General features: G+C 36.5%; 1 protein-coding gene across 4 annotated transcripts; it reads right to left on the reverse strand.

Annotated features, from left to right (window-relative positions):
* Positions 1-299: 299 nt before the first annotated feature.
* Positions 300-19,659, reverse strand: LOC134540252 (zinc finger TRAF-type-containing protein 1 homolog). Of its 4 annotated transcripts, XM_063382874.1 has the most exons (6): positions 19,226-19,659; positions 10,903-11,141; positions 9,381-9,592; positions 5,541-5,701; positions 4,447-4,649; positions 300-407 (listed from the first exon to the last, which is right to left on the reverse strand). In XM_063382874.1, exons 1-6 carry the CDS (start codon positions 19,442-19,444, stop codon positions 380-382), a joined length of 1,062 nt encoding a protein of 353 aa, XP_063238944.1. In that variant the 5' UTR covers positions 19,445-19,659; the 3' UTR covers positions 300-379. The 4 variants fall into 4 exon arrangements, 3 of the variants coding, with proteins under 3 accessions (XP_063238944.1, XP_063238945.1, XP_063238943.1); XM_063382875.1 differs by lacking the exon at positions 300-407 and having other exon boundaries at positions 4,517-5,247; positions 19,226-19,549; XR_010076434.1 differs by lacking the exon at positions 300-407 and having other exon boundaries at positions 4,555-4,649; positions 5,034-5,701; positions 19,226-19,553.
* Positions 19,660-20,076: the final 417 nt, after the last annotated feature.

Genomic DNA, 20,076 nt, shown 5'->3' on the forward strand with positions numbered 1-20,076 from the left:
ACACATTACATTTTTGTTAAATAATCTCAAATGTCACATCTTTAACAAAGTTTAACTTATAAAGTGGTTAATTGCTTTTTTGGTATTAGCTGCACTACATAAATGAACAAAATACTTAACTTGCTTCTACAACAAAATGTGAAATTTTTAAGATAGCTCATACTAACTGTGAAGCCAAACCTAAAAAATAGTTCAATATTTTGTTCACTCCTAATCTATTAACTTTACTGTAAATGTATGTAGAAATATATTTAATATTTTCAAGCTCACTTGAAATAAAAACTTTTTAGCATAATAAAAATATCATTAAACAAAGATATATATAGATATATAAATCAACTATCACTGTCTTCTTGAGCAACAGAGAGCATACTTGCATTTACTTGGAAACAAGGAACATAATGAGCCTGGAAAAAAAAACAAAATTATTTGAAATAATATTATAACCAGCGAGAATGACTATGTATAAAATTTAGCTATTTCATATGACATCAAGATACAGTAGAACCCCTTTCTAAGTGTGTGTGAAGCATGTCTAAATATAAGAATCAACATTAAACAATTCCACAATTATATTCTGTATAGATAAGTGTACTTTCATATTTTTATCAGCCATTCATAGTAACACCAAACATTTACAGCTTAAGAATATTAATTACAGTATACTATAGCAAAAGTTATGTTGATCAAAGCAAAAAAAAAAAAAATCATTAGTCTTTCCACAAATATTTACTAGTTCAAGTCACTACTATTAAGTTAAATTACCAGTTTGGAATTACAGGTTGTGATATAGTAGTGTCAACACTGCATAAAACATCTGAAATAATGGTTTATGTTAATTGCTGGCTGCTGAATTACTCTATCTTCTTGTCTGTATGATTTAACTGGTCAAACAGTCTGGATAGTTAAGCCTAGTAAAGTAGTTTGTCAAAACCGAATTGTGTTCAGAGTTGAAATTTCTTTCACACACTTTAAAATGTTAATTTTTTTTAATCTGAGAAAGTTTTATATCTTATTCATGCTGTCATTTTGATGAATAAAAATTCAGTTAATTACTTACGTAAAATACAAAATAATGTGCTTTTTGGTATTTAAATTTGTTACAGACTATGTTACGATTAACTGACATTGACAAAGATGAATAATGCATATCGTAAATAAACTACACAATATTGTATGCATAAGTTACTGATGGACAGTTGGGATTTCTGAAAACAGCACTAGCATTTTCTCAGTAGGTCTAGTATTAACAGATATCATAAATTGCACGAAGCAGATTTTACGCACGTGGTTGTCCACGGGAATTTATTTCATTGACAAAAATAAGGTTAAAAGTAGATTGAAATAAAATGGTACAAATGACAGGAAAATGTAAAAAGCTGTAATGTAAAACTGGAGTTCTATCGTATTGTGCATATGTGGGCATTAACATTTTAAATGTCAAACCAATGCTTACAATAATTGAAATACACTAGAGTCCCGTTATAGCGAGGTGTCACGGTTCCAGGTTTGATTCTCGCTATAACCGAATAATAAAAATTAACCGAAAATAGCATAAAAAATTGTGTTTAAACCTGTATAATTGGAAAATACAGTAAAACCTCTATTAACGAATATTCTATTTAACGAAAAACCCCATACAACGAAATAAAATTTTGGTACCGCCGAACCTCCATATGATCAATGCTGTTTTAACCTCTAAATACCGAATTTTATTTGTTCCGAAATAGTGAAATTCCCTTTACAACGAACTGACCCGATTTTGAAAAACACGCAAAAATAAACATTTCCTACAAGATATCCACTAATTTTTTTGCAATCACTGATTAAAAATACGTGCATATAACCTTAAAATAATATGCACCATCGCGGAATACAAATCAACAAAGCATCATGGATAACACACTTCATGTATACATGCCACACTTTGTTCAAAATGGCGGGTACATTTAGCGCTAGTGGCGGAAACCTCTCGTACCATCGCTCTGGCAAGACGAACAACTAGTATATTTTGCGTTTCTATGGTTAAAGATGCGCACACACAAATATTTTTAACTATGGTGTAGTACATTTCCGTTTTTTCTGTTTTCACTGTTGTTTATTTATTTCCACACGTAGTTACGGAAATCAAAACGTTATGTACCACTGTAAAATGAATTCTAATCCCAAAAAGCGGCGATAGATTGACATTAAAATAAAATTAGAAATTTTAAATGCAGTTGAAGGTGGGAAAAAAAAGTGAGATAGCTAAACGTTTCGACTTCCCGGCGTCTACACTTTCGACCATATTATCCAACCGGGAACAGATCAAAATCAACGCTTCTCTGGTAGGAACAAATCGAAAACGTGTGAAAGTATGTAAAAATGGTGATTTGGACAAGATACTTTTTGACTGGCTAATGGAGGTTAGGGCATCTATCATCAACGTCTAAGGCCGATTTTACAATATAAGGCACTCCAGGAAGCACTGGGGATGGGAATTGATAATTTTTAGTGATTAATTTCGACCTTATTAAACATGCCATTAAACAAGTGTATTCTATGTACTTTTTCATGTTTAATTCCTCATATCGTATTAAACAGTAAAAAAAAACCAGTTCTAGCCATTTATGTGAAGCTTTATGATGACTAGAAATATATCGTGCAAAACCCTCTATTTAACAAACCCCTTTACAACAAACACAACAAATTTTGGTCCCTTGAGATTTGTTAAATAGAGGTTTCACTGTAACAGGTTATATTAAGGAAATCTTAATTTCTGTGAGCAGATGTGTGAATTCTCTTTAAAACGATACCCCACAAGTACGGATGCGATCACCGATTGCGTCAAAATAACCAGGATACCCTACCACGCCACGTAAGTATAGCATCTCAGCCCGCTGGCCGACGCAGCATCTGCTATATATTGTCGACGCGGGCTGTCTGCTGGCGGCCATGTTGGTTCGGGATGAAGCTAACAGGTGGCGCTAGTGTAGCACGACGATTCAATTCCTTACATAAAAGCAGGAGTGCGACAACGCACGTACGCCTCAAACGAAATAGTCACTGGAAAACTATACTTTTTCATTTAAAGAAACCTGTTAACTTTTTTTGAAAATAAATTTGGGATTAAACTCAAACCATCACCACCCCCTTCCCGGACAGATACCCCAACAACTGACCGAAACAAAAGTTACAAGAAAACTGTCCTAGCGATTCGGAAATAAATACGGTAGTGCCTACTATTTGTCAGATAGTAAAATAAATAACGTGACGTTTGTAAACGTGTCACAACTGAAATAATTCCAAACAAGTTTATAAATATTTGTGTATTATTAACACGATAAATTAGCAACAAGTATAAAGACGGTGTTGCAAGCTTACTGTAATGCAGGGCTGTGAAATGATAACAACATTGTTCACGGTAATATTTACTGGGCATCTCTGTGTGCAGTCACACGCAGAGCCTACAAACACCCTGTCCCCTCGCGAGCTCTGCAGCTCCCGCTTCACGGCACCCCTCTGTCCGCTACCCTTCAAAACCGGTTTCAATCCTCCCCTGCCTGACCCTCTTCTGCCAGTACAGTCCGTCCATCACCATTATTGATACACAACATCAAACAGACGGCTCTGACGTTTTTGGCCTAACATAGTTATGTTATTATTCGTTAATGAAAATGTCCCAACAAATTAATTAAGAGCATTTACATTTAAAAAAGTGCACATTGTTATGTTTAATGGCGGGGAAAAAATAGATTTTGTCTATTTTCTAAATAATAAGAAATGCGTACAAGTATATGTATATTCAAAGGCTTGGTTTATTTGAGTCAAGCATACCTTGGCCTTGAAGCCAAGCGGAAGTTTGATAAAAGAAAGAAAGGCCGGGATTCTATTTTTAAAGCCACGCACATAGGTGGCGACTGCAAGGCTGAAGAATGTGACAGGTGTCAACGGCAAAATGTCTAGTGGCGAGCGAGAGGGGTGGAGATAAAGCAGACTAACCAAAGCGCACTTCACGCGATCACGCTGTAAATTCCTCAAAAAGACCTTGTTATAGCAGTGTTCTCGCTATTACCGTGCTCGCTATAACGGGATTCTCCTGTATAATTGCCTCAAACTGCACTAAAAAGGCGCTTATTTCCCTGCCCACTTTTAGAAAGCCAGCTCATAAGAAATATGTATTAATTACAATTCCCTCCACTGTCACCACAGAAAACTTTGTGAAATAATTTCAACGTGAACACACTGCGTGCATTTCTGACCAATTGTAGGCATGTGTCGAATGATACACAAAAAGGACTCTGCAAATGAGCAAATAAGCCTCCAAAGAGTGCCCAGGCACCCCACACTCTCACAGCCTGTCACGCAAACCGGCTCCTGCAATGGTACGTAAGCTACCCGAAATACAAGCTGACGATATTTCTCATAAAAAAATGAATAAATTAAAAACATACAACTTGGCTGTACCTGAAGTTAATGGCCTTCGCAGCGAGCAGGCGGTTGCATTCAGCCGTGTCAACGAGAGGCAGCTGAACGTAAGGGCTTTCGTTCTCTTGTTCCGTATATTCAAACCTGTGGATTTTGGTGCTGACTTTCATGTCTCCGAACGGCCCTCGCAAGACCAAGTAGTGAAGATTCAAGGGATATGTCGTCTTGGTTTTCAGGATCAGCTACAGTTTAATAACATACAGTTTGTAAGTAAAAATACCTTACCATACAACCTGGAAAAAAAAAGTACATACACGAAACCCACAATGGAGTAAATAACTAAGCATGGGAATTTTAACAGACAATTGTAATGATGGTATTTTTAACAGGATATTATCCTATACACAAAAGAAAATATTCTTATGCAAACGACAGGATGAGTGATATACTGGCATGCATTGCTAACTGATATTTAATAGAAATTATTAAAGGGTCACGAGCCAATTTTTTTAGGGTTCTAATGCTCCTTACTTTAAATTTTTTATAAATTTTTATTGTTACAAAAATTTTTCAAAGTAAATAATATTCCCATACATATTGACTAAAATCCTTACACAAATACATACCCACTGTTCTTCCAAAAAACATTACAAATGTTGCTTGCGCTAAACAGTTCCACAGGGCAGGTCATCTTCTGAACTCTGGACATCTAATAGTCTTCGACATCTGATCTTCTAACAAGCGTCTTCTTGTGCAACTATTTTTGAGTTTATGAAATTCGAAGACACTGTCTTTCTATGCCACGTGGGGTGCTGGACGATGGTGCTGTGTGTAACAAAGCTGTCGGGGAATAAAAAAATTTTTAGACCTGAAAGGGAAAAAAGTGAGCAGATGTTTGCGGCGGCCACGTCGGGACACCGGGGCCGCAGCGTCCCCACGAGCCCCGGAGGGTGAGGGGGGGGGAGGGACGGTTCCGTACCAGCGAGACAGCCGACCCCCCCGACGAACGGACCATCCCACGGCGAACCTGACAGCGCTACGCCAAGGGGGTCAGAGGGCGCGACACGCCCATGTCTTACCTCTCTTCCTAGTGGCGCTTGCTGCAGTGTAGTGAATTCCTGGACCCACTTTACCTGATAGGACATATTCCGCTGCGAGCTCTGAGACGGGTCTCGGTGGGCACTGTTAATGCGGGCCTTCACCACCCACTGATTGTTGAAGGCGGTGAAGCGGCTCGTCTCATAGAACAGCTTGTGGACGAACTCGTCCGTCCGGTACGGCTTCATCTGCAAATCTGTGCCGCCGCGAGTTACCAGGGTGTCCGCAAATTCCTGGGTAACTGACTTCAGGACATTTTTTTTTTTATTAATAACATTATCTTAAAAATTTGTTTCATCACTGTGTTTACATAAATAATAAGCAGATATCAACATAATGCAAAAAAAATATTTACTGTTTACAGAAATATGGCAATTTTTTCGTTATAAAATTAGAAACCTTTTCACAGATAAATTTCACTTAAATTTAAGAAGACAGTCTCCTACTATTAATTATATTTAATGTAAGAGACTGAAATGAGTAGTCAAAAATAAAATGCCAGTTAGCAAAAGTGCTGCTATAAATTAAAGTTTTGTAAGTTCCGTAACCATAGTTTATTTTGGGATTTTTTCGTGTCTTCCTTTTCCGGTCTTTCAGTTTCGTTATTTTCTATTACTTGTAGACACGCTGGTTACAATAAATTACAGAAACAGGGCAAAGCTTAACAAATACCTTCATGCATAAACTACTCTGTAAAATCAGATGGCTTTCTTCCCACCTCATTAACAACACAACTCAAATCAAAAAATAACATTACCTACTTAAAATCCAAAGTGATCTTTTACAGCTCAAAATAACCTAACAACAAATGGATGAAAACTATCTGAATTAATTTACAGGATTATAGCATTTTTAATAAAACAAAATAACCAACTTAAGATGTTAGACTGAGCCTTAAGGACTCATCATCAAGAAACAGTTCAGGATCGTAACTGCAGCATTCTATCGTTCGGAACATACTGTAATTCGTAGGTGCGTATATTATTATACAAATTAGCATTTTTAATACAAATTACCTATTTAAAACTTAATATTAACATTCTAACTGCCATTTTCACAAATATCTTAACCTACTCTAAGCCAGGGTTGCCGTTTTTACGGATTTTATCCGTTTTCACGGATATTTTGGAGTTACAACGGATTAACGGATAAGCACTTCGAATCACTGATATTTTAATTGACGAACGCACAAACATAAATATTTACTTACTGCTCCCGCTCCACTTTATAGATAACACGTTATCAAGAGACACTTCACTTTGCTACGTTGTTTCAGTTTTTTTAAGATGATAACAATTCACTCTCTACCTTTTATTTCTGGAAGCATTTTTTTATTTCACGGATGAAAGTATACCGTGCATCGTAATATCTATGACAGTTGTTTTAGACACCGTGTTCTGTTTCTCTCTTCTGCGCGATGGTGCGTTCGTGCGTGTAACGGAACACGCTCAGTAATATTTGTGCGAAGTGATATCTGTGATGGTGTTTTTACAGTCTGTGTTGTTATACCATGCAATCACGATTTCTATGATGGATTGACGGAGTGTTTACAACAGTTTGTTGTTATTTTTAAAGTAATTGTTACGTACAAAAAAATCGGCTTGCATCTTTGTGGAGATTGTAATTGAAAGAAATGTAAAGAAAATGCAAGGCATCTCCAGGTCAAACGCTGTGTAAAAAACTATATAAACGTGAGTGGGAAATATAATTAAAGTGGCTTAAACCCGGTAAAACTGACTTTACTGCAGTGTGTTCATTGTGTCGGTCGGACTTTAACATTCAAAAGGGTGGTCTGAAAGATTTTGGCGTCACGAAAGCACACAGATACACCAGAGAAATCAGAGCGTTGCTGAACAAAGTACTTCTCTCACATCTTTCATCAGCAAACCAGACAACAAAATTGTAGATGCAGAACTCATGTGGGCGAATTTTGTCTGTGTGTGTATATTTTTAAAGTGATTTTTGTGAGAACCTCATACTGTTACTTAACTCTTTGCACGTAAACTTATGAATTTTTTTTTAACTACATTCATTATTATTATTTTTAAGTAGGTTTATGCAACTGGAGCTGATTTTTGAAGAAATATGCTTATATCACTTTGTTTTCTACTGTGTCTTAGCTGCAAAAAAAAATTTGGCACGAATGAAAAACCTGTTTACCAAAATTTTCTTCTTACAGGATTTTTTATGGTCTAATACAGGATTTTATAACCATTCTTGGTGGCATCCCTGCTCTAAGCAATGGAATCCTTAAGCCTAGGTGATCCTTAAAATTTGCAGTGATTGTTCTTTTAAAAAGTATTTCCTTTATTGTAATATTAACCTAGTACATAAAATGTGTTTACAAAGTCAGGTGTGTTTTAATTTTGCTTTGAACTACCTATTTAGTGCTTATTTTGCTTTATCAAAATCTTAGGAAGATTATAGAAAACTGGCTGACACCACATTATATTCACAAAACAAAACTAACCTTAAAAACCGGTCAGAAGGGAATTACAAATAATTTTATATGTTAGGATAGGCAAGGACTTCTTAAAGCTTAGGGGTCCAACTTGGCCGCCTGAATAAGCACTGTTTAAGCTTGCTATGAGTTCCTTAACCATTGGTAAAACAATTCAATGTGCTAGGCAGCCTTTACATGAGCCTTCAGTAGCTCTTGTAAGTCAGGTGGAATTGGTGAAATTGGCCATAAATGTTTGTCAACTAAATATTAATACATACAAAAAAAAACCTTAGTTCAATTTTGAACAAAAAAAAATTTTCATGCCTTTCTAGTTTAAAACATCAAAACATATTTAATGCTTGTTTTACTTTTAAAAAAAAATTAGTTGTGCAATATGCTAGAAAACAATAAGACACATTTTTTATTCACAGAATAACACACAAATCAACTGGATAGATTAATTAAGTGGGGCAGCAATAATATGATTCATACTGGTCATGAAAACTAGAGAAGAGAACAATTACCAGAAAATCAACAAGTTTCAAGTGTGACATATTGGGGAACGCCACGTACCTGACGTACTACTGTGGTTTCCTGAACTCTCCCACTAAAGCAACATGTGAGTGTGTGCAGCCTGTTTTGTTTTCATCTTACTAGCCAATCATACACCTTTCGTCTGTGAGGAGATCAAAATCTTGAAGAAAGATGGTGGACGTGTTGTGTTTGTGTATTAACTGAAGTGCTGTTAAGTCACGACAAACGTAAATTAAAATAATTTACACATGCACATGTGTCCCAGACAAACTGTAAAGTTATAAGGTGAGCCTGGTCACAAAGTCTACTAGACTGGGTTGTTTCTTTCCAAGTGTGAAAGGGTTCATTTCATGCAACAATTTAAAAAACTTGTCAATAAATATGCAGCAGTTATGTGGCAATTTATAATGAATATTTCTACAAATGGTGAATTTGTGTTAATGAGGTTGAATGGTAAGACTGGACTGGCATGCACTTTTCTCGTGCATAGGGTAACTATGGGAGTTGAGTGGTATATGGCGGAGAAATGAAGAAAAAAGGTATGATGCAATGCTCTGGAGTGCTTTCAAGAATCTGTACCGTGTGTATCATTCCCAAAAACTATTCTGGGGAAGAAAAATACTAGCCATTCTTACTCTCCTAAAAAAACCTATTTAAAAATTAAATATGGAAACAGAACATCACTGCTCATCCGCTCAGGGTATTCTTAAATTCTTTTCATAAACGGACACCCCACTCTTGACATCTTGAGCAGTTTTCAAATCGCGTGGTTTCTTCTGGAGCTCTGCGCACCGTATGCGTGCCCCGGGAAGGCTGGACTCGAAAAGATCGTTCACCGTTCCACACGCGTGCGTGAGAGCTGAGGTGAAAAAAAAAACAAAAAAAAAAAAACACGCACCATTAAAAGTAATTTTCTCGTAGGACAGCAGTTCGAAGATGCAGTCGTAGAGCCTCTTCTCCTCCTCGCACTGTAGGTGGATCTCGTGCAGGGCGCCCATGACCTCGGCGCCGGAGCGGTGCGGGTGGGCGCAGGCCGCCTCGTGGGCCTCCACCTCGTGGAAGGGGCCCCTCCAGGGACACCCGATGCGACTGAACTTGCAGCTGGTGATCCTGCCCACAGAACAAGGAGGGAAATACAGAAGTGCGACTCTTACAGTGGAAACTGAAACCATGTTTCACGCGACATGTTTCGCTATCTGTTGGGCGGGCCCATAAATAACCACGTGCAAATAAAATCGGAATAAAGGTTCTCATACAAAATTTTTTTTTAGTTAATACTTTTTTTTTTGGTTATAATTAAGTTACATTTTTCTTTAACATAATAATATTATGGTAACTCCAATAATGTTTTATTATTAAGCGTAATTATTTTTAAAAAAAACTATGGAATGTATGTGTGTGTGGTGTGATATTTAAGTTCGAGCATTGCAAAATGTCATAATAACTTCCTGAATTGTTAAAAACCATAACAAATTATAATTTTGTACTTTTTTTTTCTAATCTAGAACTTTTTTTTCTCGCACAAGATGGTATGAAATATTTTTTCCCTTGCGGACACCCTGCCTGCCATCCCACCACACGCCGGTCACCGCGCAGGCAGCGGCAACACTCTCCACACGTTCCCACCCGCAGGCCCAACGCTCGACACGTTGCACATACGTGCCGTTGCTTCTGTTTCATCTCTCAGTTTGCTACCCGTGTTCGAAACAGGATGTCGGGTGGACTGACATCAAGACTTTTTCAAAACCTTTTTCATAAAGTTTTCCCACCACCTTTTCTTATATCAACAGGGTTACTTTTTTATATTTAAGCAAAATCAAACATAATACAAAATAGATCTACTATTCGCGAAACACAGTGTAAATCATGCATTGGAAAGAGAGAGTAAATGCCCATTCAGGGCCGGTGCGTCCATATAGGCGAACTAGGCAACCGCCCAGGGCGCCAAGTAGCTGGGGGCGGCGCAGCACGACACATAACAGCTGATATAATGTGTTTAACGATTATTGAAACTAGATGAAAATGGATTTTTGAAACAGTTTGGAATGTTTATATTGATATAAGTGATTATTTAAAGTCCACGGTGACCTGTTTATGATTTGTAATAAGAAAAAAGTAAAAAAAAAAAAAACACAAGCCTGCTTACATTTGATTGTTGACAAAATCTTAGGCTTACGTGATGTATTTTGAGGCAAGGGAAAAAAAATTTTTTTTTCTTAGGGGGGGGGGGGGGGGTGGAGGCGGCACTAAGGTTTTTCGCCTAGGGCGCCAATTTACCTTGCACCGGCCCTGTGCCCATTTGAATGCACAATGCAAACTAAGGATAAGATGTTATACAGTAGAAATTTAGAAATTCTTTTTTTTGCAGTATAGTAGGTAATGTTCGTTTCAAAAAGCGGCAACCAGGAAACGGCTCGTACCTCTCTTGACACAGAACCTCCTCGTGCCTCGCCAGCGAGTTGCGCGGGAACTCCCGCGAGCAGAAGTGGCACTCGGAGGGCAGCTCACTGACGGCCTTCTCCACCGCCAGGTTGCGGGACGCCGACGTCTTGGTGATCTCCACCCGGCAGTTGGGGCAGGTGGCGACCTCGTCGCGGAGCCGGGCGTCCGCCAGCAGGTGCGTGAAGCACCCGGCGCACATCAGGTGGCCGTTCGTGCACTGGGGGGGGGGGTGAAAAAAAAGGAAGGGGTGGGGCGTGTGTGGCCGAGATTCACAAGGGATCGTCCACTAATCACGTAAGGCTCGATAAAGGGGAGGGAGGGGGGTTCGGGAAAAATCACGAAATATCACAAGGGGGGAGGGGGGGTGGTAGAGAGATATCACGTGTATTTATTTTTTCGCCCGATTTCTACCAAACCGAAAAGCGACGCGTGACCTTGACTGGCCGTAGCCCAAAAACAATATCCCCGCCCGCCGCAACATGAACCACCCGGCTCGGCTTGCCAGTCGCCAGTAAGACTGTGATTTTGGCGCCGAATGCATGCGTAAATCACATGTACGCCTTTCCTTCATTATTTTTTATGCCGGTGAGAGTAAACCTGCAACCTTAATGTGTGTGTCTGGACATTTTTATCACTGAGCTTAATTTTCTAGAATTAAATTAGATTATACCTATATTTAAAGATAATAGTCTGAAATTTTTAAAAATATTTTGTACCAAAAAAATACACGTGATTTATTGGGGAGGGGGGGGGTAGTAGTCTGAAACCTCACCACAAATCACTAGAGGGGGGAAGGGGGGGGGTTAAAAATTTGCTAAAAAAACATCACGTGATTAATGGACAACCCCCAAGTTTGGGAATAAGACACACTGCAGTACTGTTTTGAAGCTGCAAATGTTATCGGTGCATGACAAAAAGCAGATGTAGAACAGCAAATGTGTAGTTATGATAAAATTACAGCTACTTTAATGTAAAACGTGTTCCAATAATTTCAAATATGGAAATATACCACATTATAATGATAAGTTTTTTTTTTACCACAAATAGCCAAAAAAAAAAAAAAAAAAAAAAAACAGCAAATATGGTGAAAGTAGTGGCTCGTGCTTCAAATAACTAAAATATTTATTTCTAAAAATGTTATATTTGGAGTCTACTATACATTTTAAATAATCTTCCCGAATAGAGGTATGTAGTGTTTACGTTTTCGTACCATTTCCATCATATTGATGGCCATGTGTGGACATGAAATTACATTCACTACTTTTTGGATGTGTGAAGTTCATTATTAATGTCCGATGGACGTTGTGGAAACATAAATGTGATACTAGAACATTCTGGTTCTGTTTGTGCTAGTAAGGAATCCACTATTTTCTGTTTCACAAAGTTTGTTGAATCTTTAATTGTGTAAATTTGTGATTTTTATGAATTATTTGAATAATTCACAGATTTTGTGGTGGATTGCAAGAAAATTTTATAATTTAGTGAATTAAAACTGGTAATTATTGACAAGACATAGTAAAAATATCAGCAATTTAATAGATATTTTAATAATTTTCACTTTTATATATTTAGTTTATAATGGTTTTGGCCCTACAACTTCCATGTACTTCCCTTTCCAGTTCTAGCTTTTCAGAATATAGTAGAAACTGAGAAACTCTATTTTGCAAGATAAGCAAACAACATTTAATAGAACCAACTGATAAAACACAATTTACGGATTTATTTTATTTTCACGTAGGAGCAGCTACTTCCAAAATTTAACCTCAAGAGTATTTTCTTTCTATTTTTTTTGTATACGCTAATTTCCTAGATGTATGTTCCTTTGCACATTTCCACAAAATGTACACCGTGCCAGAGTTACACCACTGTGATAAGTCACTCGGTGTTCCGAAATCACATTACAGTACACAATTACCACTTCTCGACATAAGCAACTAGACGTGATGCTATCTAACTTAAGCCATAAATTATTTTTAACGGAAAGCACGTCGAGATAAACTAAATATATCTATATTATAAAATACAGAGCCTTATAATATAAATATTTTGAGACTTAGAATTAAAATTTTTACCAGAGCATGTAAATTACCTATATTGTGGTCATATTTCCTGACTTTGAAAAGAGTTCAGGAATTTGAGTATACTTCTTAAAATCAAACTGCACTTTCACTTTACATTGTATAAATAGTTTGTATAGTTAGTATCTGCATGATTTTATATATAATTCTGAAACTTTTTTCAAACAAGTGGTTACAGTTATAAGTGGATGTTGGATGTTTTTAATATAAGCAGGTGCCCATGATGTCAATTCATCCAAATCCTCATGCAATCCTCCCTTTCTGCTTATACACCACACAATTATCCACCAAAAAGGGCATGTTCCCTTCTTTGGCTTCTGAGTCATTGACCTTGATGGAGAAGACCGGTGGACTCAGTACACTGCCCTACGACACCCCTGGAGTGACCCTGCCTTCCTCCGATAACTCGTTCTCCACTCTAGCTCTCGATTTTCTGTTGGTGAGAAAATCTGCGATCTACTTCACCACTCTTCTATATGTTACCAACCCCACTTACCTTCTTCATCAAACTTGCATGTGGCACTTTGCCGAATGTCTTTTCAAAATCAATGAAGCAGGCATCATTTTTCTTTCTTTCATAGACTTCCTATACCAAATATTAAAATAAGCCTGCCAGCTACATTTCACACAAATAGCCCCTTCCAAATCCATGCTGCCTCTCATCCAACCAGGGTCTCCTTTACATTACTGCTGCCACATATGCTTATGCACTACCTGCTACATTATCTTCCCCACCGCTGATGTGATGCTTACCAGCCTGTAACTTGATGGATCCTCTTTACTCCTCCCTTTTTTATGTACTGGTACATGCATGTGGGATTTTCCCCTCCTTTAGCAATATACTAAATTACACCCACCCACCAAGTTTCCCTATTCCAACATTTCCAGGTGGTGCTTTCCTGTCCAGTCCTTCAACTATCTTCCTAATTTCCTCCTTCCCTACTCTCAACCACTACCAGTACTGCACCTGCCCTTCCATTACCACCAATTCCCTTTCTCAGATGCTGACAGTGTTTTGCCAACATGTCTGCTTTCTCCTTGTTTCCCACCACATCTTCCCCATCCTGCCCCCACTACCCGGTGCCCTTCACGCAATATCAAAAATACAAATATTAATAACAGTTGGAACGTTTGGCTCAATTCTAGAATGCGATACCGGCAATGGAAGGTCGGCAAGGAAGAGTAACGTCGCTGGAGTAAGCTAAGGAGAAAATATAAATTAGTGGTTATTCTAAGTTGGTGTATATGTTGGTGTGCAAGTATTGGCAACAATGCAGGAGAAGTAAGTATTGTTGGATTGTTTTGAGAGTATGTAAGAGGAACAGCAGGCAACTAGAGAGTAGGAATGAAAAAGAAAATGTATGTAACGTTAAATAGAAGAAGCAGTGTATTCTAGATGAGTTAAATATTAGTAAATGGCATATCTAGAGTAGTGTGTATGTAATGGTGTGAATGTCATGAAATAATTTAAAAATTGTAACTTAAAGAAATGTGTTATTGTGGTTTGTAAGAGAGATCTATTAAGAGTGGGGGAAAGGTAGATGAAGATGGAAGGTTATTAAAGAAAGGTTAGTGATGGAAAATGTGAGTTTCAAAATGGATCAGCCGGGAACAAGTGGTATGACAGGTTTGAGGTGTCGACAAGATAGTACTAGTAAAAGTACTTTGTAAAATAGTGAAGAAGATAAGGGTAAAACAGTCAGGTGTGGTGAATTTTGAATTATTTTTTTGGGAATTTTTGGCACGTGTTGAAGATGCAGTGGATTATGTGAAGCTAACGGGATTAATGACAAAAATTATATGTGTGGAAAATGTAGAAAATAAATGAAATTAATAACTGTTTCAGAAAGAAGAACGAAAGATAAACCCATGTGGCGCTATTGGAAAGATGACAAATGGAGAAGCATATGTAAAGGGGCATGGTTCGAAAAATCAAAACTCAGTACAAAAGAAGTATTGTTGTTGACATATATAAAGGTTTGGAGAAATGCAATTCATTAGCAATGCATGAGGTGGGAGTAGCGGCAGATACAGTGGTATATTGGTATTAATCTACCACTGTGCAGAGAGGTGTGCAGTAAATGGGTAGCTACTAGGGAAAAAATTAGGGGAGAAGGAATGGCGGTAGAAGTAGACGAAAGTTGTTTTAGGAAAAGAAAACATCACAGGGGAGGGGGGGGGGGGAACGAAGGGTACATAGGTACTTGGCGCGGTGGAACAAGGTAAATATAATAAGGGAATTGTAATGAGGGTTGTTGACAAGAGAGATAAAGCAACTTTATGTAGTATAATTTTTTTAAAAGTGTGAAAGAAGGTACAATTATTTATTCACATTTGTGGAAAGTGTATAGTGGATTAAGAGATGAAGGTAAATATGTAGTTGAGCGGGATTTGCGAAAAAAAAATGTTAAAAATCCGAAAATACCTTTATTATATGCTCTTCAACTTCCTCTTTTCATTAAAAGTGGCGGAGATAAGAAATTTCAAATACTTTAGGAGATATTGCCGTTCTTATTTTGCTATACAAGACCTGTGTAATCGTTCGACAGACGCAATTTTTTTTATTGCCATGTGTTTGTGAATGCCTTACTAATGAAAATGGTCGATTAGGTCAGGTCAGTTACATTATAAATACTTTGAAACTAAGCGTACATTAAAAATAATATGAATTAATTTCAATGGTTCTTTAGTTTTAAAGTATTTATAATGTAACTGACCTGACCTAACAAACCGGGACAAAGGATGAACAGTAACAACTCACGTAAAAATTTTTTGTTACTTATTACTTGCACAACAATATAAACCAAATAACAAATAAGACTTTAAAATTAGAAACGTTAAAAACTCACCTAAGTTGGAGGCGGTAATTAAACACTGTTTCAAACAATAAATTAACTAAATAATCACTTATTGGTTCATTTGAATTCTGGCCTATCACGAACAATCAAGTGACATCATTATCCAATAAAAAAAACAGATATTCATAATCAAGAAATAATGTACCACGCCACATGAATGCACTGGTATTATGATGAAATTTAAAAATTCTATATCTCCTAAAGTATTTGGAATTTCTTATCTCTGCCGCTTTTAATGAAAAGAGGAAGTTGAAGAGCATATAATAAAGGTATTTTCGGATTTTTAACATTTTTTTCGCAAATACCGCTGAACTACATATGATGATATTAAAAAATTCGATATCTCCTAAAGTATTTGAAATTTTTACCTCCGCCGCTTTTAATGAAAAGAGGACGTTGAAGAGCATATAATAAAGGTATTTTCGGATTTTTAACATTTTTTTTCGCAAATCCCGCTCAACTACATATTTACCGAGATGAAGGATTTCAACATTTGACAGTAATCACCAGATTCATTTAAAAATGACAAGGAACATTGTATGAATACAATAGAAGGATATTTGAGTGCTATTAAAATTAATGTAGGCAAACAAAGAACTAGATCACTGCAAAGTCATTTGGACGAATATGTTTGGGGGTACAGTTGTAGTGGGAAGTCATTTTATAAAATTTTTGAATGAAGTTAGTAAGCGGTATAAACCAAAAGGGGTGATTAAAATAAAGGTGGAAATAAGTTATAAAATGATAGGGAAAAGTACCAAATGTTTATTTTATTAAAAAGAATAAAAGGTAATTATTTGGGTGGAGGTTATAAACTAAGTGATCATATTTTGTTAGCATGACGAGTGAAGGACTGTTGCAGTAAGGGAGACATGATAAGTGTGCAAGCGTGAAAAAAAGTAAATTTTATGGAATATGTTTATATATTTGCTGTGCGGGAAAAACAAAATAATTATATTAAAAAAAGAAAAATTATTAAAGGAGGAAAGGTATTAAACAGCAAATGCGAACAGTGAGTGTATAAATAGAGGGGAGAAATTTAAAAAAAAAATAGAAAAGGTTTCCGAATATTGAAGTAAAATTATGTAACATGCATACTAATATAGACTGCGATAACAAAGGAAAAACAAGCTTTATGTTAAGCGATCCAGGTAAAAAATCGTTAGAATTTGGGAAAAAATAATTCTAGGTATTGTTATACCAGTATTTATCTAGTGAAAAACATACAAAATAAGGTAAAATAATTAGCTGTGTCATGAAGTAGAGTACAGTTCCACCCGGTCTATTCGAATTCGTAATGCCTACCAATATTTAAAAATATTAAAAATTTATAAAATTAGGAAATAATTGGTTGGGTTATATCTAATAGAGTTCAGTGAACAACATTTGATACCATGGATTAGAAATAATTCGAAAAAAGATGTTTTAACGGTGCTGTGATAAAATTGAATAGAGCGGTGTGGATTATGTTCTTGTTTGTGATACTGAAAAACAAATATTTTAAGAAAATGACAAATGAAAGAAAGTGAAATAAATGTTTCCCACGTCCCACAAGATTTTAGAGGTTATAATGACATACACTACACCATCTTTGTGATGTAATAATTAAAGTTATGTTGCCATCTAGAATACTCGGACTTTTCCGCTGCATAAAAATAGGTTTGCAGTGATTGTTATATTTAGAATTCTAATAGCTTTCTTCTGGAGTTCGAGGATATCATTTACTGTAGTTGAATTGCCTCATATGAGAATGCCTTGTGGAATAAGGCATAGTACAAAGCTCAATTAAGTGTACCAAATCAAATTTTAAAAAAATTGAAGTTTACAATTACACACCAGTAACAAGGATTGCAGGCTTTTGCAGGCATTGTCTGTATGTGCTTGGCCTGGGTTCTAGCCGAGTACCTGCGCTCCTGAAGATGGCACCACAAGGTTGACCGAAACGTCAGTGAAAAGCTTAACCTTCAAAATGGCTATAACCCAGAAGCCAAGCAACTTCAGTAACACATTGACAAAGCATTTGACAAAGGGCTTTAGGACCATGTATAATATCAGGACGCTACATGCACCAATCAGCTTGGTGTGGTCCAAGGACTGTTTCACATTCAAGAGATTACAAGCAAAGTTTAAATGACAAAGTAACGAGACTACAATGTAGCAGCACATTGCTTGATCTGCACACACTTAAACATGTCTGTGTGTCTCCACAATTACTCCACTCATACTTTAATGAGAAGAGTTAACCTTATATAACTGAGAAAGAGTAATTTAGTGATTGTGAAGTTTCAGTTCAGACCCTTTTCGATCCAAAAACGGACAGGAATTTTTTTTTATTCAATGCATGCGTTTAAACTAGGGTGACCAAACATCCCGTAAAAACGGGATTGTCCCGTTTTTTAACGATCGTACGCGGGGTTCCGAAAAAGTCTCCCGGGACGCCTAAATGTCCCGTATTTACGTTGGGTTGATGATACACTTTTGTCGCGCCTCTCCTTGGGCCGTCTTCCCCTCTCCACGACAGTATGTGTTTGCGATCCCTGCCCATAATGGTAATACTGAAAGAATCTTTTCGCTTATGAACATTCAATGGACGGATGAAAGGAAAAAGATGGGAGTAGATACCCTTTCTGCAATCTTACAGGTACTCTACAATTTAAAAATGGACTGTTCTAGTTTTTGCAACTTTATATTGGAAAAGAAAGAGGTTTTAAAATTGACTGGAACGAAAGAAAAATATCCCCAATTGAAATCCTAAAGATTTTTAACATAACTTTGACTAACAATTTTAGTTATCTTTTTTAATTATGTTTTGAAGTAGCCTATGTCATAATACTTATAATAAATAAGTATTCACTGCAAAATTGTTGTTTTTATTTATTATACGCCTCACAATTTAAATTAAATTACATATTCATAGTTAAATTGAAAAAGATTTATAGGTCTCAAATTAGCAAAAAAGAGTATGTTTCAATGATTACGTCTCGATGGAGGCCCCTCGAACCTCCCTTTAGCTGAAGCGTTCGATGTGTCCCGTTTTTTCAAGTTTATGATTTGGTCACCCTAGTTTAAACCAATGTTTTGAATTGTTCTTTATTAATAAATAACGAAGACCTAAATGGAATAAACGCAATGTTTAAATTTAAATCTAACAAAATGGAAATCGCAAAATAACAATAAGAACACCATAAAGCAAATAAACTAAAAAACGGCTTTATACAAAACAAATGCCATATTATGTAACTTGTATTATACACAAGTTGTTAAAGCAATACCCTATATAAATATATATTTTACTATTTCTTAAAAAAAAAAACACGTGAATATTACTCGCTGTTGCTGTTATCGTATCAGCTGACTTCATGTACCTGATAAACGGCTGCCCTTGGTAGATCTAAGCATACAGCACAACAAAGAATTCCACCAAGCCTGTGTTCTAGTTTGTCTGTTTTTTCAGCAAGCGAATCCGACAGCCTCCTACGCTTTTTCTCTGGCTCAATAAACTCTTCACATTTGACATCATTTTCTTGTACATCTGACGTCTCTGCACTAGACGACGCAGTTTCGACATTAGCAATATCTGCCATTTTGACTATTATCAAACTAGTCTCTCCGGTTTTACAACTCGCAAATTTGCAAATTAAAGGTGAGCTTTAAAATCACAGATTATGCAATAAAGACAAGATGTTCAAACACACAGAGTGAATATAATGGAAGAGCGCGGATGGGGCACCATTTAGCCGAAATCTATGTACAAATGAAACTTTCGCTTGCCCTATCAGTCTCAAAATTGTTTGCAAAAAAAATGACGCCACGGTGGTTAATTGGTCCGTTAACTCGATCCGGGTTTGTTTCCCAATGAAGTCACAACCTTATATTTCAAAGTGTGATATCTGACAATTGTTGCCATGAACCAGCTTGATTGTGTTTCGTTAAATTATCATAGGATCACAGCAGAAGCATTGACATCACGAACCATAGGTACTTGTTCCTTGAACCTGTTATTATATTACAAAAATCCTAAAATTGGACATAAAATTTGTATAAAAATAAATTGGAAAGGCATTTTTAAAAAATAAATTTAACTACACAGACAAAGTGGAGCTTGTAAAATAAAAATTTTGATTTTATGTTAACATTCCATTGCCAGAAATAAATATTTACAAACCAGCAAAATGGGGGAGGGGGGGGCTACGTCTGCATTATTACATGTGAAATG

Source organism: Bacillus rossius, chromosome 16 (assembly GCF_032445375.1).
Source record: "Bacillus rossius redtenbacheri isolate Brsri chromosome 16, Brsri_v3, whole genome shotgun sequence".
NCBI classification, from domain to species: domain Eukaryota; kingdom Metazoa; phylum Arthropoda; class Insecta; order Phasmatodea; family Bacillidae; genus Bacillus; species Bacillus rossius.

Coding starts and splice junctions, on each gene's coding strand:
- LOC134540252 (XM_063382873.1), bottom strand. CDS start 19,444: ATGGCAGATATTGCTAATGTCGAAACTGCGTCGTCTAGTGCAGAGACG. Junction 11,142..19,225: donor CAAGGGCAGCCGTTTATCAG/GTACATGAAGTC, acceptor CCCCCCCCCCAG/TGCACGAACGGCCACCTGAT. Junction 9,593..10,902: donor GAGGTTCTGTGTCAAGAGAG/GTACGAGCCGTT, acceptor TTCTGTGGGCAG/GATCACCAGCTGCAAGTTCA.